Genomic DNA, 22,484 nt, shown 5'->3' with positions numbered 1-22,484 from the left:
CCTAAATTGATTAAGAATAGGGCTTGGTGAGGTGAATTGCAGCCCTGGGATTGGATTCACTAACCGACCCAAACAAGAAACCTTTGACTTCTGATAAAAGGCTTCATCAATCTCGAATCACTCCTCGTTATAGTCAACAACCAAACATTCCAGACTATTCTTGGGCGTCCAGTACTGGGCCGCGTTGTATCCTCGCGGAGAATACTTCTAGTGTTCAAAGTTTGGTGAAGTGATCGTCTTGATCTAACTTGACTAGATCATTTGGTCGAAATGTAATTGGTCTGAACCAGTTGTTGTTGCCAACTTTGTTGCTACCAATGAAGACTAATGGAGTCGACCAACCGACACCTCGGGCTAAAATGGAGAAGAATTCGAGATAATGTAGCGAATGACAGTGAACAAAGAGCCCGATTCCTGGCTCGTGAAATATTCCAGCACAGTAAAAGTTATTTTACACCGCAAAGGTGTCAAAGAAAGACACAAAGCCGTTTGCGAGCTTCTGACCATCGTTTTCTCCTGATTCAAATCTTGACAAGCATGATGAATGTACTACAGATACTTTAAATGTGTCAGTTGATTATTAGGTATTCTCGCTTAAGGCGAGGCTAAGTCAACACAGAAAATTCGCCTTTGGTTACCTCCTGCGCCGTTTAATACTTTGCGTAAACAAGCCTCGAACTCCTATTATAAAAAAGCCGGAGACAGAAGTGTGTGAGCTTCCAGCCAGGAATATATATATTTGGCATTTCTCAGCTCGAGAACTGATACACGCCTGGAAAGTAGACCAGGGACAACGCCCTAACGGTGGATCCAGCTTTCTAGATATGTATCGTATTAGTAGTAGTCTGTTCAGCAACATTATTTACCACTATGTACCTCCACTTAGAACTTGGGCAGGGTAGTCCTTTTAACGAAGCCGGAATTAGTTTGAGAAAGATGTTGCCAACCGTAAGTATGCCGTCACTTATCATTCCTTTATTTCAGCTTTCTCTTGAGTGTCAATATCTTCGGAGCAACAAATCAAATTGTGTCTCGCTATCAAACTCTCTACAGTTTGTCTTCAAATTTGATGCAGAATTCAACATTTGTTGAGTGAGGATTCAAGACAGAAGACGTACAAGGATGACATGGTTGAGCGAACCCCATGTAAGTTGACTGGTTCAAGTCTCTGTGCGCTCAAGTTTTAGTGTCCAAATCACCAGTCTCGTTCCATGAAATCTTAGTGACGATGGTATGAGGAGTGCACTGATTGTTTGATGTTTCCCGACACTCGAAAATGGTTGGCATAGCCGAGATTGTGGCACTTTACTTGGTACCCTCATTCTTGCTTGGAGGGAACTGATGTCTTTGAAGTTCGTCGGGGGTTTGAACTAGGAGTTCTGTGTGAGTTTTACCCCTGTTTACGCTGGGATGCACTTGTGCGTGTTTGAGATGATCGTAACGTGCGTCTGGGCTTGAGTGGCTGCCATTATGGGAGATGCTGAGAAAGCGGATATTGGACACGATTTGCTGGCTCTAGCCCGATGGTAGACGATCAAACTAAAAGGTGAATTTGTGAAAACAATTCGATCTATGAATTGATTTCGCTACTCAAATTATCTTAACTGAGGCTGTTTAGGTTACCTACCAAAGTAGGTAAGCAGGCAGATACCTAGGCTAGCGGCGGACCCGCTTCATGGACTAAGCGACATAGACTGAAGGAAGTAAACAACACTCTCCAGAAACCAATCCAGGAACAATACGCTGAGTAAGAGAAGGGTGATTTGAGTGATTGCTCAGAGATAGCTCTAGGTGATTCACCTTGCAACATTTTGTACAGCATTTGGGCCTTTTCTCGTTCCCTCAGAGATCGGCAATTCTTGGGGATGGGAGTCAACACAAAGCCTGTTGGAGTCCAGAGAGTCAGTCTGACGAACACCACGATGGGCCATCTCACCCATTCTCACGACAGCGGAATTATGCAGCAACTTCAACGAATGTGGTAGTAGGGGCAGGTAATTACAGGATTTGTTTCTTAATCTCAGCTTTGACGTAGATGATTGTTCTTCTTTTGTCCATCCTATTGAATTGTTATTCCAATTTACATTATCGCAAACCCAGCTGTTGAAAGATATTGTAGCTTCCCAGATAGTTGGCATATGTCTATATTCACAATGCTTTGTGACTCGATTCGGGCCGATTCGGCTAGCGTATCGTTTCTTGCAGCCTTTTCAGCACCCGAAAGGAATCATTGTCTACTGATCCAGTACCTCCACCTCGACATGAATATCACATTCAACGAATCTTCTTTCATGCAGCCACGAACTGTCGATCACACTTCTCATTCCATTGACTTTAAGTAGAATGTCAAAATTTCAAGACCCCACAAAATGGACAATTATCTTCGTCCTCGGCGGACCCGGTGCAGGAAAAGGAACGCATTGCAGCAGGCTGGCGGCGAACTATCCCATCGCTCATCTCAGCATGGGTGACGTTCTGAGAGAAGAACAGGAGAAACCTGGGAGCAAGTGGGGTGAATTGATACGAAAGAACATTCTTGAGGGTGTGATTGGGCCTCCTGAAATGGCTGTGTCATTGCTAGAGGCTGCTATGACCGTGAAGCATAAAAATGAGGGTGTTTCCGTATTCCTACTTGATGGTAACATATTCACTCAACTTCATTGGGGTGGATCTGGGGTGCTGAAGAGAGTGATACAGGATTCCCACGTCGCATCGAGCACGTTAAACTCTTCGAATCTACGTTCGGTCCACCATCTACTGTGCTGTTTTTGGACTGTCCTGAGGAGGTCATGCAAAACCGCATTTTGAAGCGAGCCAAGACGTCTGCCCGTGTGGATGATAATATTGCGATCATCCAGAAGCGGTTCAAGACTTTCACAGAGACGACTATGCCTGTCATTGAGCACTTTAGGTCGCAAAATAGGGTAGTGCAGATTGATGCGTCGAAGGACACGGATGCTGTTCACAGAGACATACAGAGCATGATGGAGGAAAACTTCGGTGATGTCTTGGGAATGACCCAGTAATCATAGGTTGGTAGTTAGAATGATGAAATGCCTGGATCGTATCGCTTCTGGCTATGTACAAGGCTGCCTCATCATGATTTCCAGCACTTTGAATTGCTTAGAACCTGTTAACCCAACATAAACCAGATGCAGAAACACCTGGGTTGGACTCTGACGTAGCAGTCAACTTCACGATACCCACCAACGAAGCCAATGGTGAATCAGGAGCGACAGCTACATAAACAGTCTTTTTCTCGCCAAACTTCGCAGTGACCAACTCATTTGGCAACTCAACTTTCCATCCCCATCCTGTCACGCTAGCCGAAAGCCGATAAACATCTGACTTCAAGTATGCGGTGACATCTTGAGGGTGTGGTGCAGCAGCTGCTGCCGACGAATATGTGCCAGTGTTGTAGACTTGGAACGAGCAAGCAACGCCCTTCTTGGTGGGACGACTTCCGAGACTCAGCCAGTTCACGGCGACTTTGCGTTTATGAGGGTCGCTGGTGGTGCTGTTCAACGAGCGAACAGCAGTCGTATAGGATAACACGCCAGTGGAATCCCGGTTCACATCCACGATATAAAAGTGCAGATTGTTTGACTTGTCCACGAACTCATACTCACTCCCTGAGCGCGTGCCAGCATGGAAAAGTGCATCCGCCAACTGCCTGTAATCACCTACGGTGATGTATGCTGGTGTTCCATTCGGACGATAGAAATCCAGAAGCTTGATATCTTGAGGATTGGCGTCGATGGTCCATTGATAAGTTCCTCGCGCATCGTCCTTCGATTTAGAAATCATGACTCCTGAGTCTGGCTGGAAAGAGTCGGCACCCATTCGGTCAATGACTTCGAGATCAAAGTTATTATAGCCTCCGCCGTCACAGAATGGATCCGTGTTGATGTTGCATGCTGGGGATAGGTCTGCGTTCATCGCGACTCGGACTCCCATCAACTCGCCTGGGCTTGGTTCTACAGCGCGAGCAGTTATTCTGGCCACAACGAGGCCAGAAGTCGCCAGTGCTTCGCGAGATAATTTAAGAATGCTTTCTTGGCCAATCAACCCAATTTGAGCTTTGTCACGCAATGTATGTAGTGAACCCATAGAGCCTCCCTGCTGAGGAGGAATTTGCCAACGTGTGTGAGGCCCTCCTGGACCGTTAAAAGATCCCCGAGACAGCATGGAAAAGGGTCCGGTGTAGTCCCTACGAGAAGGCACACTGAAAGGATTGTTGTAATTGTCCCCAATATTGAGGAGATGGCTAAGCTCATGAGCGTAAGTACCCATTCCAGAGCTTTCGGCTTGGGTCGATGATCCACCTCCGGCATTTGGCCAAATACTGGAAGCAGATGCCCAAGATGACCATTCAACGTATCTAGTTTTGGCATAATTGCGAGTTCCATTTGCTGTGTTGGGACCAGGAGGACCAAAAGAATCTGGAACGTCCTCCTTCGTTTGGAACTTCATCTCGCCAAACTCTTGCCATGTGGATGATTCATCTTGCCCTGCAGATAAAATGAACACCAGCTCGTACGAGTCGGCAACAGCATCGCCAACATCCGCTCGCCAGGCACCAAGCGCATCGGTGCGGATATTGAGATTGCACTGGAAGCCAATAAGACACTCATTTGGATTCATGTCATTGCTGGTGCCGTATTGGAATGCTCTAGAGGGCATCCTGTAAGGTCCAAAAGCAGTCAAATCGACGCCAAATCGACCGCCAGAATCACCCATCCAGTACTCGTGGATCGTATGACCTCTGTTGAGGTCGTTGGGCTTGTTCAGAAAGTCTCTATAAAAAGCCGGGACAGCTTCGCGTGCAATGGTTGGCGCATGTGGTTGTGGATTGTTGAAGACTGTTGATCCTGGGGCAAGGGTTATCACGAATGGTCCATCTGAATAATCAACTGTGACGAGGGCGATGTTGAAGTTGCGATTTGAGCCTTTGACTGTGGGATCAGACCAATTGGTCCCTGGGGGACTTTTCCACTGTGACTAAGGTTAGCAGTGGAGACTTGGTTCATGTAAAAATTAGACCCATGATTGTGGAAATTCGAATTGTTCTGGTAGTACCAGTTATGCAACAGTAAAAATCAACATAATGCGAAAGTCGTATTCGCAAAAGTGAAGAAAGAGAGTGTCATACATCGTCCCAGGTCATATTGTCGGGATTTTCCCAGTTTTGCAAGTCAAGAATCGCAAAAGGGTCATTGTCGCTAAATTCGCTACGCGAACTCAGTGGCGCTGCCGCCCCATATTGAACAAACAAAGCACCAACAAAAGCCGCTGCGAGGTACTCCCACTGGCGCTGAGATGAAATTTGAAGCCTCATCGTTTGATGGTCGGAAGGACTCCAGCGAGATGTTTCCTTTCCAGCAACCGAATACCTTGAAAGGACCAAGGTTGGTAGACAGTTGTGGAAGGCGAGGTTCTTATAGTTATACCCAAGATAAAGTGTACGACCCCTCAATTGCCCTGCACAAAACTCTGACGATCTCCTCGCATCGACTTGGTACGTTATCGTCCAAACTCCTCAATAGGAAGCTCAGAGGCTGCCAAGCCTGCTGCCAAGATGCGTTCTCGGTTGATCGCTAACAAGTGCTACAATGTTACCTGCCATATGGAGATGTAGAAAGTTACTACCTATTCTGAAGAGTGGGATACCGTCTATAAGAGTGTTTAAACTTGAGGGGTCAGCCGAGCAATTAAGCATATGACGGATAGGACGGAAATTGTGCCTGCAGGTTCGGTGTTTCTCGGCATCACACAGAGTTTAGCCTGTATACTTGAGAGAGGGTTTCGGCCCCACGAACAAAGTTGCATCTAGATCAAACACGAAGTAGAGAGAGCCAGGTAAAGGAGATATACTTGTCGATGAACGATCTATAATCTTCCAATTCTCACGGTCTGAAGCCAGGCTTAGGTGTCCTCACGGCCGGATCATAAATTAGCTTCACACCGTCCAAAGATACGGAAGCCCGGGTGTGTGAGGAGATCAATGTGTTGGTTCATCGAGTAATTTCTGAGGTGTCCATTACACAGAAAGTGAATTCTGTGGCTAGAAATCCACCTTCGGGCTTGCATTGAAGCCAGGCAATATGTTCCATTGCCTTTGCTACAGCTATGCAGAGTTCTGAACAGCGCTGAAGTTTTATGGTGAAGGTATTCATTTAGTTCGCTGGACCACTTGTCATTCCTGCCTTCAAATGGTACAAAAGTTCCACTCTTCGGCTTCAAGCAGACTTGTGCTACCATCACTCGGCGGTCCATATTTCTGTGATCGAGACGTCCATAACTCAAGTGCATCTCGCTGAAACTTCGCGTGCGAGAGAAACCCAGAAACGAACAGGAACGCGATGAAGAGCAGTCTGCTTATTTGAGAACTTCGAAAATGCGAAAGAGGACTAATTGTTGAAGATTTCTCAATTAGAAAAGAATCTGTTGGGAGATTTGAAAGCGCGAAGTTCACCAGCTGCTTATCCAGAAAGCATGACATTGAAGAAGATCTCAAAACGACATGGCTGATGAACAGAACTGATGACATCTCGTCATCCAAATGATACACCAAGCAACTTGAACTGATACAGTGGCAAGAACAGTAATAACAGAGATCAACAGAAATGAAGTAGAAACATGCTGAATCAGGATATCTAAGTTTTTCATTCAAGAAAGCAAGAAAAAACACCAGCGAGACCGGTTCAACCACCCGTAGTTCACGATCTCAAACAACTTTTCCACTCGTCGGTCAAGCTTTTCTAGAACAGCCCACCAGACCCAATAATGAAAAGCAAACAGCAGGATTCCCAAACGTCTTCGTCAGCTCCCACCACGTCACATTTATGCCTCATTGTCTGAGTCGGTATGCTCGGCGTGCCGAGAGGGTTTTCCTGGTCGGATGTCGAAGTCCGTGCTTCGTGTTTGTACTGTAACTTTGCTTTGCCACTTAGTTTGGAGTGAGGAAAGCAGGAGGTGGGAAGGAGGGTGGCGAAGATGGTGGAATGCTTGTGGGCTGTTGGAGGGTTGATACATGGAGAAATTGGGCCCTGAAAACCTTATTTCGAAAGGTGGGTTGGTGGGGGTGAAATGATCTGCTGTGATGTGATATGATGGAGGTTTCAGGCTTGAGGGGTACTTGGCTCAGAGAAACTGGGGGGGTTTTGCAGGTCTTCTTAGTATGAACAAAACTAGAGATCGGGAACTACCCAAACAATGACCAAGACACGAGAAAGTTGAGCACTTTACAAGTATTTATTTCGAGAAGAACATGAATGTTGCGGTTTTAGGACCCGGAGTCCGTCAATCATTGACACTTAATGGATAGAGTCTGTAAAGCCTGCGCCGTTGTTCAGTAGCAGTGACAAAAGAAATTGGCGTCATGTCTGACAACCATCCGTCCCTAAATGCCCATCCAAACTCCTTCCTGCCTTCCTTCCTACCCGAACCTTGTCCCAAAGAAGAAATTCAAAGAAATCTTTGCGTAGTGTGTAGATACCAGAGTCGCCAGGGTCAGTTGGCGATTGAATAATGTAATTGTTGTAGAGAAGTCAGGGCGCCAATTCAAACAATTGTGCAGGTCCATAACCAAGTAAGGAATCCGATCAAGTTAATGAGCAGATACCGAGACTTGGACCGTGTCCGGCTTGCCGGCCCCAATCTCTCCTATCTCGCGACAACTTCCCAGTCTTGCAATCTTCCCCCGGAGCAACTATATTCTTTCGTATGTTGGTCTTGCTTGCTTCTATCATAAATTCACTATGAAAAGCTGACGAATTTCGGGTCTCTCGGTAAGCCATCAGGGCCGATGTTATTCTTGGCGAATCGTCCCTCTGTATGTATCCTCCTTGCCTCATCAAAGTTTACTCTGCGGCTCTTCATGATCTTCTGAATCTCTCTTTTGCTCTTGTCGTCCAATCCTCGTCTCGAGTCTCCCGAGGCGACGTTCCCGGACAGGTCGAAGGCTGACGACGACAAGCCATTTTCGATGTCGGCTGAGAAGGATGAAGGAAGGCGGGAGTAGAGAAATGACGATCCGGGTAGTGAAGGCATCATGTGTAGCCAAAGAGAACGCGTGAGGAATAGTACTGTTGAATGTTAGTCGCGTCGATACAGAAGTTGGGCGACCCGAGGCATACCGGTTGATATAACGAGGAGGCTGAAGACGGTGCTGTAGAGGAGATAGCCCATCTTCTCAAAGGCGTATTGTTACTCGGGGAAGTTGACTTTTATAGGAGAATGCTCGGAGTGCCCCTCTTGATGCTCCTGAGTCCTGATCCAAGTATTTAGATTATGAGTTGGGGCATGAAACTCGAATAGGGATGTTCAGCTCATTGGATTCATGCCGCGCTGCCGGTGTCAATGCGATGAGGCGGAGTTCGAAGAGTGACGAGGCTGTGAGCTAGTACGTGTACAGTCTAGCGGGTCTTAAAGTGGATCATCGCTTAGCCGCCAATCAGCAGCTTGAAGATCTCCCACCTTGGGAATTGCCAAAATCGAGGTTGAAGGGACGAAGTTGAGGAACGACTTGTCAAAGATCAGATCAACTCATCACAAAAATGCCACACCACTCGAGCCAAGTGTCTTCGGACTTGATCTGGGAGATCGTTGGTACGTTTGAAATCTGCGAAAATCTTGAGATACGCGATGGGGCGAGCAGGGAGATTGAAATGTTGCTGGTTAGGGTTTCGAGAAGGGAGCTGATTCTCGACTTTCAGGAGCCCAAAATGCCTTCCTCGTGAAGCGCGCCCAATCCGGAGGTGTCCGATTCTCTCGCGATCCTTTGAACTTGGTCAACAAGCACTCCCGCAAGGTACGCTATACATATCAAAATATGTCTGGACTGGAACTAACATGGAATGTAGCACGCCGGGTTCGTCAACGAGAAGGTACGATTTTATACGAAAAAACGGGAATTGGCATAATCGAAATACTGATCTGGATAGGCTGTCGGAATCCAAGCTGCTGAGGGCGACAAGGGAGGAGTTACTTTGGTCACCAAGAAGCAACAGCACGCTCAAAAACCAGGTGCCGCTGCCCACAAGACCACCTTCGGCGGAAACAAGACCACCAGAAAGTATGTTGATGGAATGAAGTTGGATATTGGCAGCATGCTAATAGTTTATTCAGGACCTACAAGGCCATCGTCTCCAGCACCGCCAAGTCTGGATACCGACCTGATCTCCGTGCCCCAGCTGTTGCCCGTGCCTCTGCCATCCGTTTCTCCCAGCGCCCTAAGAAGGATATTCCAGAGTCGAAGGTTCGTGGAGCTAAGGCAAAGAAGGCGGCTGCTGCGAAGGATGAGTAAATCGGGATGGGCATAAATGGAAATGGGAACGGTCTTGCTAGTTACTCATGAATAGAGCACAATTCCAGGAGTTACTTTGGCAGCCATTGAGATGATTGTTCAAGCTTCATGCATCAGTGAGATTTGGAATGTGACCCATTGGGGCTCTTGAGGACGTGTTGGGACTGGATTCTGTATGAAAGCTGCAGCTGTCCCGAGATCAATCGGCTATAGCGAATTTCGGAATCTCAAAAGCCCATCCGACAACTCCCAAACTTACAGCCGTGGATGCATGTACCTTATGAAAGTAGGTTTCCGACACGTGAAGATCGTGAACAGCCGCTCCAACAAGAAGAAGCCTCGTCCGATCCTCTCCGAAACAAAGCTACCTCGGCGAAGCGTTGTTCCTAGTGCTAAATATAATCTCAAAATCCACCTGGGCTCGCTGGGGACACATCCATCATTGTTGCTTCATTTTCCAAAACACAAACCGCACGAAAAGACGTTGATCCAGTTTGATACCTCCATTGTAACTTGCCCAGGTAAGCACAGATCCTCCATCCATCAGCCCTTGCCTGACCTGCCCTCCCGCCCGACAACCCAACCCCACCTCATTGCCTTAGCGCAATAGCGTGCCCAGCCCAGCTCAGCTCAACCCCTCCAACAGTTTCGAGCAGTCAGAAGACTTCAAAAGCTCTACTCTCCTCGACCCTAAGGAACCGTATTTTTCAAGCAAACAACTTTCTGACTTCTTCCCGCTTCTTCAATACCCAGTAATCCACACTCTAGGTATGTTTACTTGACTGGAATGTTGATGGAGGGGCATAGTTCAGTCAATGCGGGGTAAATGCTAACGTGGAGTGCAGATTTCAATCACCACAAATACCGCAAATATGGGAATCAAAGCCGGTACGTCCGCAGAAGCTGTAGAGGTTGTACAAGAGCTATACTGACAATAGTTCAGTTGTTGCCGGTGCTGCTGGAGGAATTGGACAGGTGAGAAGCTCCTTACTGTAGCTCTAGATTGTTGCTAATTCTTTTCTCAACAGCCATTGTCGCTTCTCCTCAAGGCATCGCCTCTCATCACCGAGCTGTCTTTGTACGATGTTGTCAATACCCCAGGTGTTGCTGCCGATCTCTCCCACATCTCCTCGCCTGCCGTAGGTCCAATCAAGCTAGGGGCAAGATAACGTAGCTGATGAAATACAGAAAGTCACTGGCTACCTACCGAAGGATGACGGAGCGAAGCTTGCTATGAAGGATGCAGATATCATTGTTATCCCTGCCGGAATTCCTCGTACGTACAAAGTTTTAACAGTGAAAATGATGTATGCTGACTCTGGGGATTACAGGTAAGCCAGGAATGACCCGTGATGATCTCTTCAAGATCAACGCTGGTATCGTCAAGGGCCTCATCGAGGTCATCGCCGAGGTTGCACCAAAAGCCTACATCCTCATCATCTCAAACCCTGTGAACTCAACCGTTCCAATTGCAGCTGAGGTCCTGAAGGCAAAGGGAGTCTTCGACGCCAAGCGTCTGTTCGGTGTTACAACTCTCGATGTCGTTCGCGCCGAGACTTTCGTTGCTGAGATTGTTGGCGAGAAGACCCCATCAAGCTTGACTATTCCAGTTGTTGGTGGTCACTCAGGAGAGACCATCGTGCCTCTCTTCAGCCAGGCTGGTGTTAGCATTCCATCTGATAAGTTGGACGCTCTGGTCAACCGTGTCCAATTTGGTGGTGATGAGGTTGTCAAAGCTAAGGATGGTGCTGGATCTGCTACCCTTTCCATGGCCTATGCCGGTTTCCGGTATGTTTCCTCCCAAGTTTAGAACTCAAGTTTCTAACAGCAACATAGATTCGCCGAAGCTGTCCTCAAGGGACTTGCTGGTGAGAAGAACATTATCGAGCCATCTTTCGTTTATCTCCCAGGTGTCCCAGGTGGCGAGGCCATTGCCAAGGAGACTGGCTGTGATTTCTTCTCGGTTCCAATCCACCTTGGTGTAAGTCTTGTTCAAGCCTCGAATCCACTCCAACTAACACTTTGTGTAGACCTCTGGTGTTGAGAAGGCAATCAACCCTCTCAGCAACATCAACGATGCCGAAAAGGCACTTCTCAAGCCATGTGTAGAAGGGCTCAAAGCCAACATTGCAAAGGGTGTTGATTTCGCCCACAGCACACCACAAAAGTAGTCTTCCCATCCTTGATCCCCTTTGATCCTATGTCTTCAGCCAAAAACGAACAAAACAATACCACCACATCTCTCGTTCAAACAGGATGCATGGCTCAAAGGACTCTGCCTTTCGTTTTGTCTATCTTGGTCTTAGCGTGCTTGTTTCTCAAACGGAAGCAGAGAAAATATCATTGACAGGTCTGGCTCTTCTTTGGTAAGGATTCCTTGACTGATCGTTGGCGCTTGCTTAGATAGGCTGTAATGGCTCCTTTGACTTCGATGTATTCGGATATTTGACACGAAGGCGTGTGTGGCTGGAGTTCTGTTCGTTCTCCTCTTTCATTCGTGCTTTTCGGACTCGAAATGGATGGATTGATCGAGAGTTGGAGAGTGCTGGTTGAAGGGGCAAGCGATGATGGATACTGGGACCTGACGGTGAACGGGATTGTGATATGGAATGGAAAAGTAACAATATATCCATCGGTTCTGATATATGGTGAGCCCGATCTAACCATTGAAGTCTTTCGACCGCTATGCCTCCAGCCCAATGCAGTCTTCCATGAACTCCAGAATTCCCCAACCCAATAACACCAAGTATGCCGCTAAATCGCACGAGTATGATCACAAACCGCACCATCAAAGAGTCACTTTTCTTTCCTCCTTAATCAGGGCTTCGCAACTATACTCTTGATCTGAAAAGTCGCCCCAGGTAGCTCGCTCGTCTCCGCCTGAACTGTAGCATTTATCTCCATACTCGCCAGTGCACCCCTTATGATGCCACAGGGAAACCAGAGAAATGGCTGGGCTCGGACGACGGCTTGGCCACCTGCTTCTGTTGACATGCGTGCGAAAGGTCGGAAGGAGTTATCTGTGAGTACATAGACGCCCTATTTAGAAGATTTGGATTAGTTGACTGCTAGAATTGGAAGAGAGACAGATGGGAAGGACAGGAAGACTAACTCGGTGGTTCGTTTTCAGGTTATCGATTTGTTTCCTGAAGACTAGCATCCAAAGGTCCTTGCAAAGGAACTTGATTACATCCAGCGTGTCTGTGAAGCGTGGTCTGTCGCGGGAAAATCTGTTTGCAAGGTTTCGGTCAGCAATGGTGTCTGTAACTTGTTTCCTCCAATATCTCGCCCTTCCTTGCCATGTGCTCAGTAGTAAGTCTATTGGCTCTCAAAATCTGTTGTACCCGCAGAGCAAGAGTATAATAGCATATCAAGGGTAGCACATACCGTTCAACAAGCCCCTGACCAACCCTATACCCCAGCATCTCCAACCGGTAAAACACCGCATCTCTCTCCTCATCCTCATCCATCTTCCTCGCAGCACCCGCACCCACTATATTTCCTCCCCCAGTCCCCGCACCGCCATCTCTCACATTCGACGCCACACTCGAGCTCTTGACACTGTCGTGCCCAGCTTTCGCAGGTAACCTGTCGTCCAGTGCTGCGGCGTCGACTTCGTTGACGATTCGGTATGCCATGGGTACAAGCTCGATCATGAGGAGGTCGAGACAGGAGGAGTTGAGAAAAGTGGCGGAGGGGTCGGACGCATTATATGGTGGAAGGGGCGCGTCGAAGGACATTTTCATTTAGGGTCCGTAGGGATGTGAGTTTGCTTCATGGAGGGGGTTGAAGCTTTGAGCTTGGGAGCTTGATATTTGGAGGGTGGATTCGAGATGGATCGGAGAAATGAAGGGCCGAGGTTTGACGAGGATGAAGGAAGCCGACCACCCTTTTTCCCTTTCTAATTTTCATGCTCAGTGAGGATTTTAGAATAATGCTGGTCCCCGGTTCTCATTAACAAATCTTGATTTCCATGCTGTACTTGTACTTTTGCTGCGTTAGGTCTCTTTCCTGACTTTGATATACACAAGAATGCCGTACATGCCCATCGTGCTTTGAAAGTACCTGTAACAGTTTTCTCCTCTTTCATTTCTTATCAATGAAGAACTTCGAAGACTTGGACTAAATGTTATATATTTGGTCTCGAAAATCACAAATTAAGCGGGTTCGATTTTTCTTTGATGGTGCAGAATGATGAGTTGGCAATGTTCTGGAAATATTTATGCTTCCAGCAAAAGCAGCTCCATTTCTTACATATGCATGTAGCTACTAGAAGTTGGTCCTGTTTAAAGCATTCTAGTCCATCTCGAGCATTTCACTGTTGGACTACAAGAGCCTGGAGTGCGGTTTGATGTTGGGATATATCCCGGACGGAAGTTGTGACTTTCGTGCTGTTAGCCCTTCTCATGTCCAGTATCAGGACCAAGTAAGAGTTAGAGAAACCATTCAACAGCCAGCACATGATGGCCAAAGCCAAGCAATGAATTTTATCCTAGTGAGGAGGTTGTGCAAAGTCTTGAATCGCGGGTATAGCCACTGGGCGAATGCCAGCAACCTTCATTTGCTTGCAGCTAGACTAGGAACAAACCATGGCTCGCCCAGCAATGAGGAAGTGACGAAAGGGGTCGGGGTCCCAGATTTGATTACATACCTGCTGGACAACGGGAAGGATATTCACGCAGTCAACAAAAGAGGATTGACTCCCTTCAGATACTTGCATTGCTTCGACCTTGTAGACAACACAATTAGATGCAAATCGACTTTGCAGTGGTATTATCTACGGACAAAAGCCGGGCATGACCTCCAGGCCTACCTCGTCAAGGAGTACCAGTTTACTCGAGGTCAACCCTTCTTACTGGAGGAAATACACAGGAGAACCACTCAGAGACTTGGGACTCCGCACTGGATCCTTGAAACTATCAATGGCACGGAAGATCTCATTTTCCATCTCATATTCCATAGTCCCATTGACTTCTTGTCTCACTGCGAGATATCATGTACCAGGCGCCAGGAACATGACCCGCGTGTTTCTGGGTTGTGGAACTCGAGGAAGCATAGCCATTGGAAGCTCAAATCTCGAGCCGCATATGTCCAGAGCTTTCTCATTGGGCCGCGGATCCATGGCAACAACAGCATTAGGAACTGGCATTTTTACTGAAAATTTATGTTGTTCATAGCTGCATATCTTTGAAGCTGTCGACACTTGTGTGCAGGTCGAGTTGAGGACTTCGAAATGCGTCGACTTACGCGCTCGAATGTAAAGTACAATGCAAAGAAAACTCGTGAAAGCCTGCCGTGTGATATCGTGTGTTTTCATGCCCACCTCTCCTTATGATGCAACCTCCAATCTTTGTACTCCACCGTCTCATTCCACATCTAATCCCATCCATATCCCTGATGCCGAATCCGTCCCAAATGTCAAGAGGAAAAGCCAGAAACTGTATTTCCAGACAGTGTGAAGGTCCATTATAGATGAGAGCTGACATTTCTGCTCGCAGACATGACCAGATCCGCCTCCGATGACACCAGTTCGAATGTAAAGCAAATATGAAACACAAAGTTAAGTCTTCATCGCGTCAAGTGCTGCAGTGTGACTTCGGTCGTTGCGACCTGCTAAAGTTTATTTCTTCAGTCCTTGGAAAGTGGATTCTCCTGAGAAGTGACTCTCGCTAAGGGGTTTGATTTCTCTGCTGTGGGCGTGCTGTGGCCTTGCGCAGGAGTGCCAAGTCCAGAAAGAGGGCTCACGAAACCGCTTGGTGGAACTGGAATGCGAATATCTTCCGGGGAGCCAGGAATTAATGAAGGGTTCAGGTCAGGGATATAGATTCGTTTTGCCTCGTTTTGGTACGAAGCCGGAATAATCTAGACACTATGAGCTTTCTGCCAGTAAAATGTGGAAGAAAAATATGAAATTTTACAGCACTTACCTCGATGATCTGGTTGCGGGGGAACTTCAATGATGGGATGCTCATGGCATCACAAGCCATTAGGTAGCCATACAGGACGCGAAGAACAGATTCATGGGCAATAATAAGAAGGTCGTTCTGTTCTCTTTCAAGTTCGAGAATGATGGGCTCAAGGCGTACTGCAAGATCATGGTATGACTAGTGTATTGTTAGCTATGTAGCAGCGTAAAGATTCCTCGTCAAAGTACCTCAGCTCGAGGGTAACGATGGTGGTAAGGATCCATTTCGTGTTTATGGACTTCTTCTGGATACATTCGGCGAATGGCATTCTCAGATAGCTTCTCGCAATCTCCTGGATTTAACTGGCTCATTTGAGATCGTTGCCGAACTCTGAACCCCTTTTCCTTGAAGTAGTCAGCAGTTTCGACGGTTCGCTTTCTTGTCGAGGTCCAGACTGTGAGGGGCTTTAGTGGTGCATCTGAGCCACCAGCAGCAATCAGAGCTTCTCTCTCAGCATTTCGATGAGCAAGAAGAGTATCCATCATCTTCTTGGCATATGCTTTGCCCTCTTCGCCAAGAGGTGCATCGGTCTTGTATAAGTCTTCCTGGTTTGAGGTCCCGGCTCTGGCAAAGAATGTAACGCGAGACTTGATGTGGAGATTCATGAGGTAGAAGACAATTCGATGCGACAGATAACCAAAGCTGACGTTATTATATTCGATGCTCTCACCCGCGTTGATCATCTTGACAAAATTAAGATCATCCTCAGTCATCGTCTCGAAATGAGGGATCTTCATGTCGATTCTCTTGAGGTACAGCTTTGCAGCTTCATCGGGATTCATATCAACAAACTGATGCCTATTAGCCAAGTGGGTGCACGAAGGCTACTTCTGCTTACATCGGGTGAAGATATCTTTACACTACGTGCATTCTCCTCCAGAATTCGCTGGTCCGTGACGTAAGATTCTAGGAAGAGGGTCTTAAAGATAATCAGCAACGTCGGCAATCATGGACCATTTGCCACTCACCTGTACGTCGTGCTTTGCAAACTCCTTAGCAAGTGACCGACGTCCACCTGCAAGTGGATTGACAGCGTCGTAAATTGCGACCTGGCCATTCTCGTGGTTCAACCAGGCATAGATATCCTCTCTGCACTTCTTCAGTATCTTCTGACGGAGCATTACAGATGGAGCAGAGGCGTTGATAAAGAAATAGTCTTCGGGAATGTCGACTCCAGCCCCCATTGTTGCTCGACGGTAATCACCGAGGTGGAAGACTCTGGTCTTTACACCAAGCCTATGGAAAATGAGTAGGCGATTCTGACGAAAGAAGCTGGAGAACGTACCACTGCAGATACCGGGATAGAGAGACTGAGATGTGACTAAGGTTTTTCATTAGCATCGCTGGGGACTGCATGGTGTTGCAACTTACGTTTTTCCTCGCGCTGGAAGACCAACAAGAACAATTGCGATTCTACCAGAATGAAAGAGTCTTCCGGACATAGTACTGTAAAGTTGGGCCGGAGCCATATGAGGAGTCTTGTCATCCTTGACATCGTGAACGCCGTCTATGAATGTAGATGAGCGTCTGCGATATCTCGGCGAATTTGCCGCAATCTCAGCTGTTCTGTACTCATGCAGATCTGCGTTAGCAAAGACAATGGAGCAAAGTTCTGGTCTGGTGTACAGCTTCGCCGCTCGACTGAATTTTAACTTCTGGAAACGAACAATTGGTGCCAACTCGTCACGGCGGATATTTTTCAAGGTCGCGGCTGCCTCAGCTTCGAAGAAATCCGATGCCTTGACAGGTTGCTCGACAGATGCAGAGCGCTTCTTTAGGAAGCTCAAAAGTTTCATTTGAACAAAGAAGTTTCGCAAAGAAATGGATGACGCGAGAAAATCAAAGTGTGGATGGTGGGTGATATATTCCTTTTGATTCTGGGCAAGATGTGTCTGAGAAAGGAATGAACCATCACTCACAAAAGCGTGTCCATGGTTCCAGAGTTACGACCGCAATGCTGACGGCCCGTGAATCAGAAGGGGAAGGTACGACAGCAATTGGCGTGCAAACGAACTGAACGATCTTTGGTTGCCAAACTGCTCCTTGGTTACCCAAAGGGCCAGCGGAAGCGATAAGTAGATAACGTGCAGCGTAGAGTAGAGTAGAGTAGACCGAGAAGATCGAAAAACGTCAATGCGTTGTTTGAAGATTGAAATGTGGACAAATGCCCGGTCGAAATCCACGACTTATCTGGATCAGTGCTCCCGGTCAACAAGTTGTGCTTATGTGTTCTTTGACGACGATATCTTGAGGTGTTTATGAGAAGGGAAGAGAAGCCGGTTACAGCTGCAAATCAAGCCCTCAAGGAAACAACTAGGTGCAGCCAAGCTGTCGGCTATCAGGCCAATCGTCCTCCCATGCCATGCTGGGACCCCACTGTTCTAGCTCCCTTGCCAGCTGATTGGCAGCCTGACTGCCTGACTGCCTGACGACCTGACCCCAGGAACCAAGCTCCTTTGGAAAAAAGTTGAGCGCATCTCTCTTTCAGGTGCATTTGCGTGTCAACCACCAACGATCCTACAGCTCCCACCACCTATTCCATCCTCCCCCATCTCCGTCTACTGCGGCAGATACCCTCCACGCTCAATATCCAACTTTCTTGCACCGATTCCCGTCATACACCTCCTGCAATGTCTGCCGTCGTAGAGTTCGAGAAGGAGTCGCCTTTGGGCTTCCTGTACAATAACCCAATCTCAGTGGGCCTTGCAGATTCATATGTTTCATTTTCGGAACGGAGGGCAGCTCTGGGACTGTCGAACCCAGGAACGGTTGAGAACATTGCACGAGAGGTCCAGCGCGATGTCTTCCTGAACAACTACACCTTCTCCGGTCTAAGGGCCGATCTTACCAAAGCTTTCAGCATCGCACCTTTATTCCAGGTCTCTCATGCGTTCGCTATGGGGTCTCAAGGGCTTCCTCCTTATACCTTTGCAGCTCTCTTTGGTACCAACAAGGTTCGTAGCACGCTCCAGGACGGTTTCTTTGAATCAAGTCCACATGGACTACAAAAACTAAACAAATATCTAGATCTTCATGCAAGGAAATGTGGACAATGAAGGACAACTTTCAACTAGATTTAACTACCGCTGGACACCGTCATTTGTGACGAAGACTAACATTCAGATTGCTCCTGGCAATCAAGCAATGGCACAGTTTGACAACGAGTACACCGGAGCCGACTTCACTGCATCCTTGAAATCACTCAACCCATCGATCATTGATGGCGGTCTTACTGGTATCTTCATTGGAAGCTACCTGCAGTCTGTTACACCCAGCCTTGCTCTTGGTTTGGAGGCAATCTGGCAACGCGCAGCTCTGAACCAAGGTCCCGAGACAGCCTTGTCATACTGTGCTAGATACAAGGGAAGCGACTGGATTGCGAGTGCTCAGCTTGCTGCAGGAGGCGCAATTAGCACATCGTACTGGAGAAAGTTGACGGACAAGGTGGAGGCTGGAGTTGATCTTAACCTCCAATTTGCTGGATTATCAGGAGCTGGAATGATGGGTGGACCTGCACGCAATGAGGGCATCACTACTGTTGGTGCCAAGTATGACTTCCGAATGTCTACTTTCAGAGCCCAGGTAGACTCCACTGGAAAGTTGAGCTGCTTATTGGAAAAGAGAGTTGCTCCTCCAGTCCAATTGACCTTTGCAGCCGAAATGGATCACTTTAAGGTCAGTTTAATTCACCGCGTGTTGGAGAGTCAGCACTGACCCTCCCTAGCAACAAGCAAAGATCGGACTCGCTGTTTCAATCGAAGCTGGCAGTGAAGAGCTCCAAGAACAACAAGAAATGGCAGGCGGTGCGGCTCCCGCTCAAATCCCCTTCTAATCGACTTGCAACTCGAAATCCCCACCCCTCCGCTCCTACCTAATCGAATATAATGCCTCCACCGAAGTGCTTGTAAGTCGGCCACCTTGAATATATCGGATGTCCCATCAAAACCCTCTACTTCGAATACCCTGTCTTACTATAACCACTCTGGTACATCATGTGGTGGTATTTCCGGTGTTACATTTGCGAATTTGGCGACTGTCATCCCTGGGAAACTCCCCTGCATGGGTTGGTGACGCCTAAAGATGTGACGATCATAGATTTTTTCCTTTTGCTGTGTCTTGTTGTCGCGTGCATCTCTGGGTAGCAATGTGAGCGTATTGGCCCAGAGCTTTTTGGGGGTACGTTATATGTGTGGATGGATGAAATACTGTATTATAGTGGTGGCTTTTGTGCGGGACAGGTTTGGGCATGCTGCTAGATACCTGTGTACAAAATGAAAAAAGGATATGGTCTCAGCCTCTGTTGATTTCTGTGATGTCGAATCAACTTCTGATGGATGAGGACAGCAAGGTACGCTCCCGTCTCACTGATTCATGCGGCGCTCGACCTGTTCATTTCCACTCCCTCTACCTAGCTACTTTCTGCTTTTCGGCTTTCTGTTTTGCCATGTTGAGGCGGTGGTCCATCCAGCCTCTATTTCGTGTAACAGCTCAGCGCTCGTCCCCTCAGCGTGTTTGTTCTTCACGCCAATAGAGCAATTACAGACCATTTCCCTCCTATGGCATTGCGAATGTTGAGCCATCGTTGAAGCTGCCCAGAGATGAGGCAAAATCTGCGCTGCGACGAGACGTCGCCAATCCACCAGCCCTTGCCACTTCAATGTGGCCTTCACGGTAATCTACACCAGCAAGAGCAAGGAATTTCGACTTCCCATTTCTTTGTAGCACAGCGTCCGATCCTTATGTCTTGCTGCCAGGCGCAATGGCTTCCAATCAACGGGCTGATCTCACGACTAGCTTTCCTACTTTGGCTGGCTGTATTGCGTTCCCTTACCATATCAAGGAAACGGCTCGTCGATGTCGTCAAGAACCTGAGACAGGGACCTCCAACATGCGGCATCCATCGCCTGTAATTCTGAATGTCCCTGTCTGCATGTGGCGGTCTAACACAATTGGAAACCTGCATCGCGTACCCTTTTAACTTCGGTAGAGCTGCTTCTCTACGCTGCGTATCCACACAAAAAGGGGGGACACGGTGAGATCTTCCGATTCCCGCCTACCTACTCATCTTTCCGTCACTTCAGAACGGCAGGCGAGGGAAATCCTCAACTCATTCATGTAGTGAATTAAGCAAGATCCAGCCACATTTGCTGTTGGCCAAGCTGTTGAAGAATTCGTGTTCTTCGAACAGTGATTCGTTGACTAACATGTCCTAGGCAAGAATTCGCGGTGCACAATTACGATTAGCTATCACCTGCGGGTGTATGCCAAAGGCTATCATCACGGTCTACAATTAGTCTCGAATGGAATATCACAATCAGGCAGTGCGGTGGAGTCCTCACAATTATCTCCATTAGTATCTCGATCAGCAGTGAAGAAGATCTCAACAATTCACAATGAAGATATCAGGCGAGCTGGAAAGCTCAATATCAGTAAGTATATTCTATTCCTAACCATTTAATAGCTTGGCCACAGTAAATTTCTTTTTTCATCTATTTTTGTTTCGGCTCAATTCCTCCTAACTCTTCCCGTTTCTCTGCTCTACCCTAGGTATACTTACAGGTCAAGAAGCAGCTCAACCGCAACTGTTTTGCCTGCGGCTTGCAACAGATTAAGCGAGAATCCGTTCCTTTCGTTGTTAGGCAAGCTGTTTGCATATCTCTTCGGCCAGCTGAATCCGCGAATACCATATCTCACAGGATATGATACCTCAGCGAGGATATCCTAAACACAGGCCATCGTTTTGATCAAGAGATCAGAAGGGAAGCATGCTGAGAATGGATAAATCTGGGCCCGCTTTGCTTAGGAATAAGAGCATCGCAAGCTTAATAGTCCTGTTTCAGACAATCAGTTCAGGGCACTTAGTGCTAATACGAGTCAAAGTCAAATGCGCAGTTGCAATGTGTAAGTACTTAACTTCTTTCCCCTCCCTCTCTATCTTTAAATAGCTTAGCCATAACAACCATTTACTTCTTTCTTTTTAAGACTTCCTTCTGTTAGCAGTCTCACCTTCAGATTGATCAGGCAAGCGAGACGAATATTACCTGATTGATGATATAGGTCAAGCCAATAGCTCCCGAGGATCCCAACAACTCTCAAGGCAATTAAGCATAATTTGGGCATCTAAACAGTTCTTAGAGCTTGAGAAATTACTCATTGCGATTGTATGTATTCTTTTCCTGCTTTCCATTCTTCAAGTAACTTGGTCAGAGCACATTGTGTCGCTGAGCTTTTCCTTCGTTAGATCTTGAGGTTGGCGCAAGCGGCAGTCAGTCACAATAACCAAAATAGCGAGATTTCGCCTTTAACCAACGTCTTTCTTTCGGATTGTACACTACCCACGCCTGAGTCAGTCACTTACGTTTGAGGCAGGCATTTCAAGAAGACTGGCGCAGTCTGCGATTCTTTGACCCTTCAGAATACAAAGGCATTGATAATCTGAGTCGCTTCCTACGTCAACACCACCACATGATTGTTCCTTCCCCACGCAGGAAGTCCATATATGCCTATAGGTACAAGCAGACCGGCCACACTAGAAGCCCTACGGCAATCTAAACCCCTGCTGGAATGCGTTTCCATCATCGTCACCAAGCCAAGACGTGACTATATCGCATCTGCGCCGCAAATCTACGCCTGCTATCAAGTTCATCACCATCTCGGCACTCTCTTGGGAACAAATGATCTTTTTGGACGCGTGAGTAACAACCCATGCGATTGGAGGAGTACCCAAGGCTCTGCCATGTGGTGACTCGAACGGGACAGAGGATAAGGATATCACCGATCTCGGGCGGGTCATCACATTCATAGTTGGCAAGCTCGTTATATCAGCTCGAACACGTCCAGCGCACCTCCACAGAGAGCTCCCTTGGCCCAGAAGTTTCGGTTGAAGGCAAACAAATCTACTCAGAACATTCTCTTAGACTGCAACAATTCTTGGCGAGGTGGTAGTTCTCGGCATTCAATTTCTACTGGTGAGTCGGGGCAGGATTCTGCGGGACTGCTCGAACTAGGACAGTAGCGAAGGAATAAACATGCGCAGGCAGTCGATATGCCCAATATCGCACAAAGATCCAAATTGCTTGAACGACACCAGACCAGTAAGGACAGCGTTTCCTCCTCCAGCCCCTAATCATCCGTCCTCGAACCACGTTTCTCTCTTATCCGCTCTATATCGTGGCAATCCAGAATACCAACAACCACGGAGTCACAAGATC

At 47.5% G+C, this 22,484-nt stretch overlaps 8 protein-coding genes across 9 annotated transcripts; 4 read left to right on the top strand and 4 right to left on the bottom strand.

Moving 5' to 3' along the window:
* Window positions 1-2,463: 2,463 nt before the first annotated feature.
* Window positions 2,464-3,026, top strand: ONS95_013078 (uncharacterized protein; the record flags this gene model as incomplete). The annotated part of the gene is made up of 2 exons (XM_058506710.1): window positions 2,464-2,638; window positions 2,698-3,026. The coding sequence occupies 2 exons, from the start codon at window positions 2,464-2,466 to the stop codon at window positions 3,024-3,026; spliced, it is 504 nt and encodes a 167-aa protein (XP_058357440.1).
* Window positions 3,027-3,123: 97 nt separating this feature from the next.
* ONS95_013077 (uncharacterized protein) lies at window positions 3,124-5,338 on the bottom strand (the record flags this gene model as incomplete). The annotated part of the gene is made up of 2 exons (XM_058506709.1): window positions 3,124-4,995; window positions 5,153-5,338. 2 exons carry the CDS (start codon window positions 5,336-5,338, stop codon window positions 3,124-3,126), a joined length of 2,058 nt encoding a protein of 685 aa, XP_058357439.1.
* A 2,420-nt stretch (window positions 5,339-7,758) lies between these two features.
* Window positions 7,759-8,190, bottom strand: ONS95_013076 (uncharacterized protein; the record flags this gene model as incomplete). The annotated part of the gene is made up of 2 exons (XM_058506708.1): window positions 7,759-8,087; window positions 8,139-8,190. The coding sequence occupies 2 exons, from the start codon at window positions 8,188-8,190 to the stop codon at window positions 7,759-7,761; spliced, it is 381 nt and encodes a 126-aa protein (XP_058357438.1).
* A 325-nt stretch (window positions 8,191-8,515) lies between these two features.
* ONS95_013075 (uncharacterized protein) lies at window positions 8,516-9,776 on the top strand. Its single transcript, XM_058506707.1, has 5 exons — window positions 8,516-8,610; window positions 8,718-8,812; window positions 8,865-8,888; window positions 8,946-9,076; window positions 9,130-9,776. Exons 1-5 carry the CDS (start codon window positions 8,559-8,561, stop codon window positions 9,305-9,307), a joined length of 480 nt encoding a protein of 159 aa, XP_058357437.1. The 5' UTR covers window positions 8,516-8,558; the 3' UTR covers window positions 9,308-9,776.
* Window positions 9,777-11,475, top strand: ONS95_013074 (uncharacterized protein). The gene is made up of 8 exons (XM_058506706.1): window positions 9,777-9,828; window positions 10,061-10,075; window positions 10,153-10,195; window positions 10,251-10,282; window positions 10,336-10,446; window positions 10,496-10,583; window positions 10,639-11,095; window positions 11,144-11,475. Exons 3-8 carry the CDS (start codon window positions 10,180-10,182, stop codon window positions 11,349-11,351), a joined length of 912 nt encoding a protein of 303 aa, XP_058357436.1. The 5' UTR covers window positions 9,777-9,828; window positions 10,061-10,075; window positions 10,153-10,179; the 3' UTR covers window positions 11,352-11,475.
* Window positions 11,476-12,124: 649 nt separating this feature from the next.
* Window positions 12,125-13,053, bottom strand: TRS33 (Trafficking protein particle complex subunit 33; the record flags this gene model as incomplete). The annotated part of the gene is made up of 3 exons (XM_058506705.1): window positions 12,125-12,346; window positions 12,420-12,537; window positions 12,695-13,053. The coding sequence occupies 3 exons, from the start codon at window positions 13,051-13,053 to the stop codon at window positions 12,125-12,127; spliced, it is 699 nt and encodes a 232-aa protein (XP_058357435.1).
* A 1,882-nt stretch (window positions 13,054-14,935) lies between these two features.
* Window positions 14,936-17,206, bottom strand: ONS95_013072 (uncharacterized protein; the record flags this gene model as incomplete). Its single annotated transcript, XM_058506704.1, has 8 exons — window positions 14,936-15,169; window positions 15,235-15,411; window positions 15,462-16,064; window positions 16,112-16,192; window positions 16,242-16,509; window positions 16,559-16,594; window positions 16,645-16,839; window positions 17,193-17,206. 8 exons carry the CDS (start codon window positions 17,204-17,206, stop codon window positions 14,936-14,938), a joined length of 1,608 nt encoding a protein of 535 aa, XP_058357434.1.
* Window positions 17,207-17,744: 538 nt separating this feature from the next.
* Window positions 17,745-19,568, top strand: TOM40 (translocase of outer mitochondrial membrane). 2 transcript variants are annotated; one of them, XM_058506703.1, is made up of 2 exons: window positions 17,745-18,227; window positions 18,301-19,568. In XM_058506703.1, exons 1-2 carry the CDS (start codon window positions 17,904-17,906, stop codon window positions 18,985-18,987), a joined length of 1,011 nt encoding a protein of 336 aa, XP_058357433.1. In that variant the 5' UTR covers window positions 17,745-17,903; the 3' UTR covers window positions 18,988-19,568. The 2 variants fall into 2 exon arrangements, with proteins under 2 accessions (XP_058357433.1, XP_058357432.1); XM_058506702.1 differs by having other exon boundaries at window positions 17,745-18,948; window positions 18,998-19,568.
* The last annotated feature ends 2,916 nt before the right edge of the window (window positions 19,569-22,484 follow it).

This window comes from Cadophora gregata, assembly GCF_030347475.1.
Source record: "Cadophora gregata isolate MNR1 chromosome Unknown scaffold_7, whole genome shotgun sequence".
NCBI classification, from domain to species: Eukaryota; Fungi; Ascomycota; class Leotiomycetes; order Helotiales; family Ploettnerulaceae; genus Cadophora; species Cadophora gregata.
The sequence above is the reverse complement of the archived record's forward strand: the minus strand, read 5'-3'. Positions and strand labels throughout refer to the sequence as shown.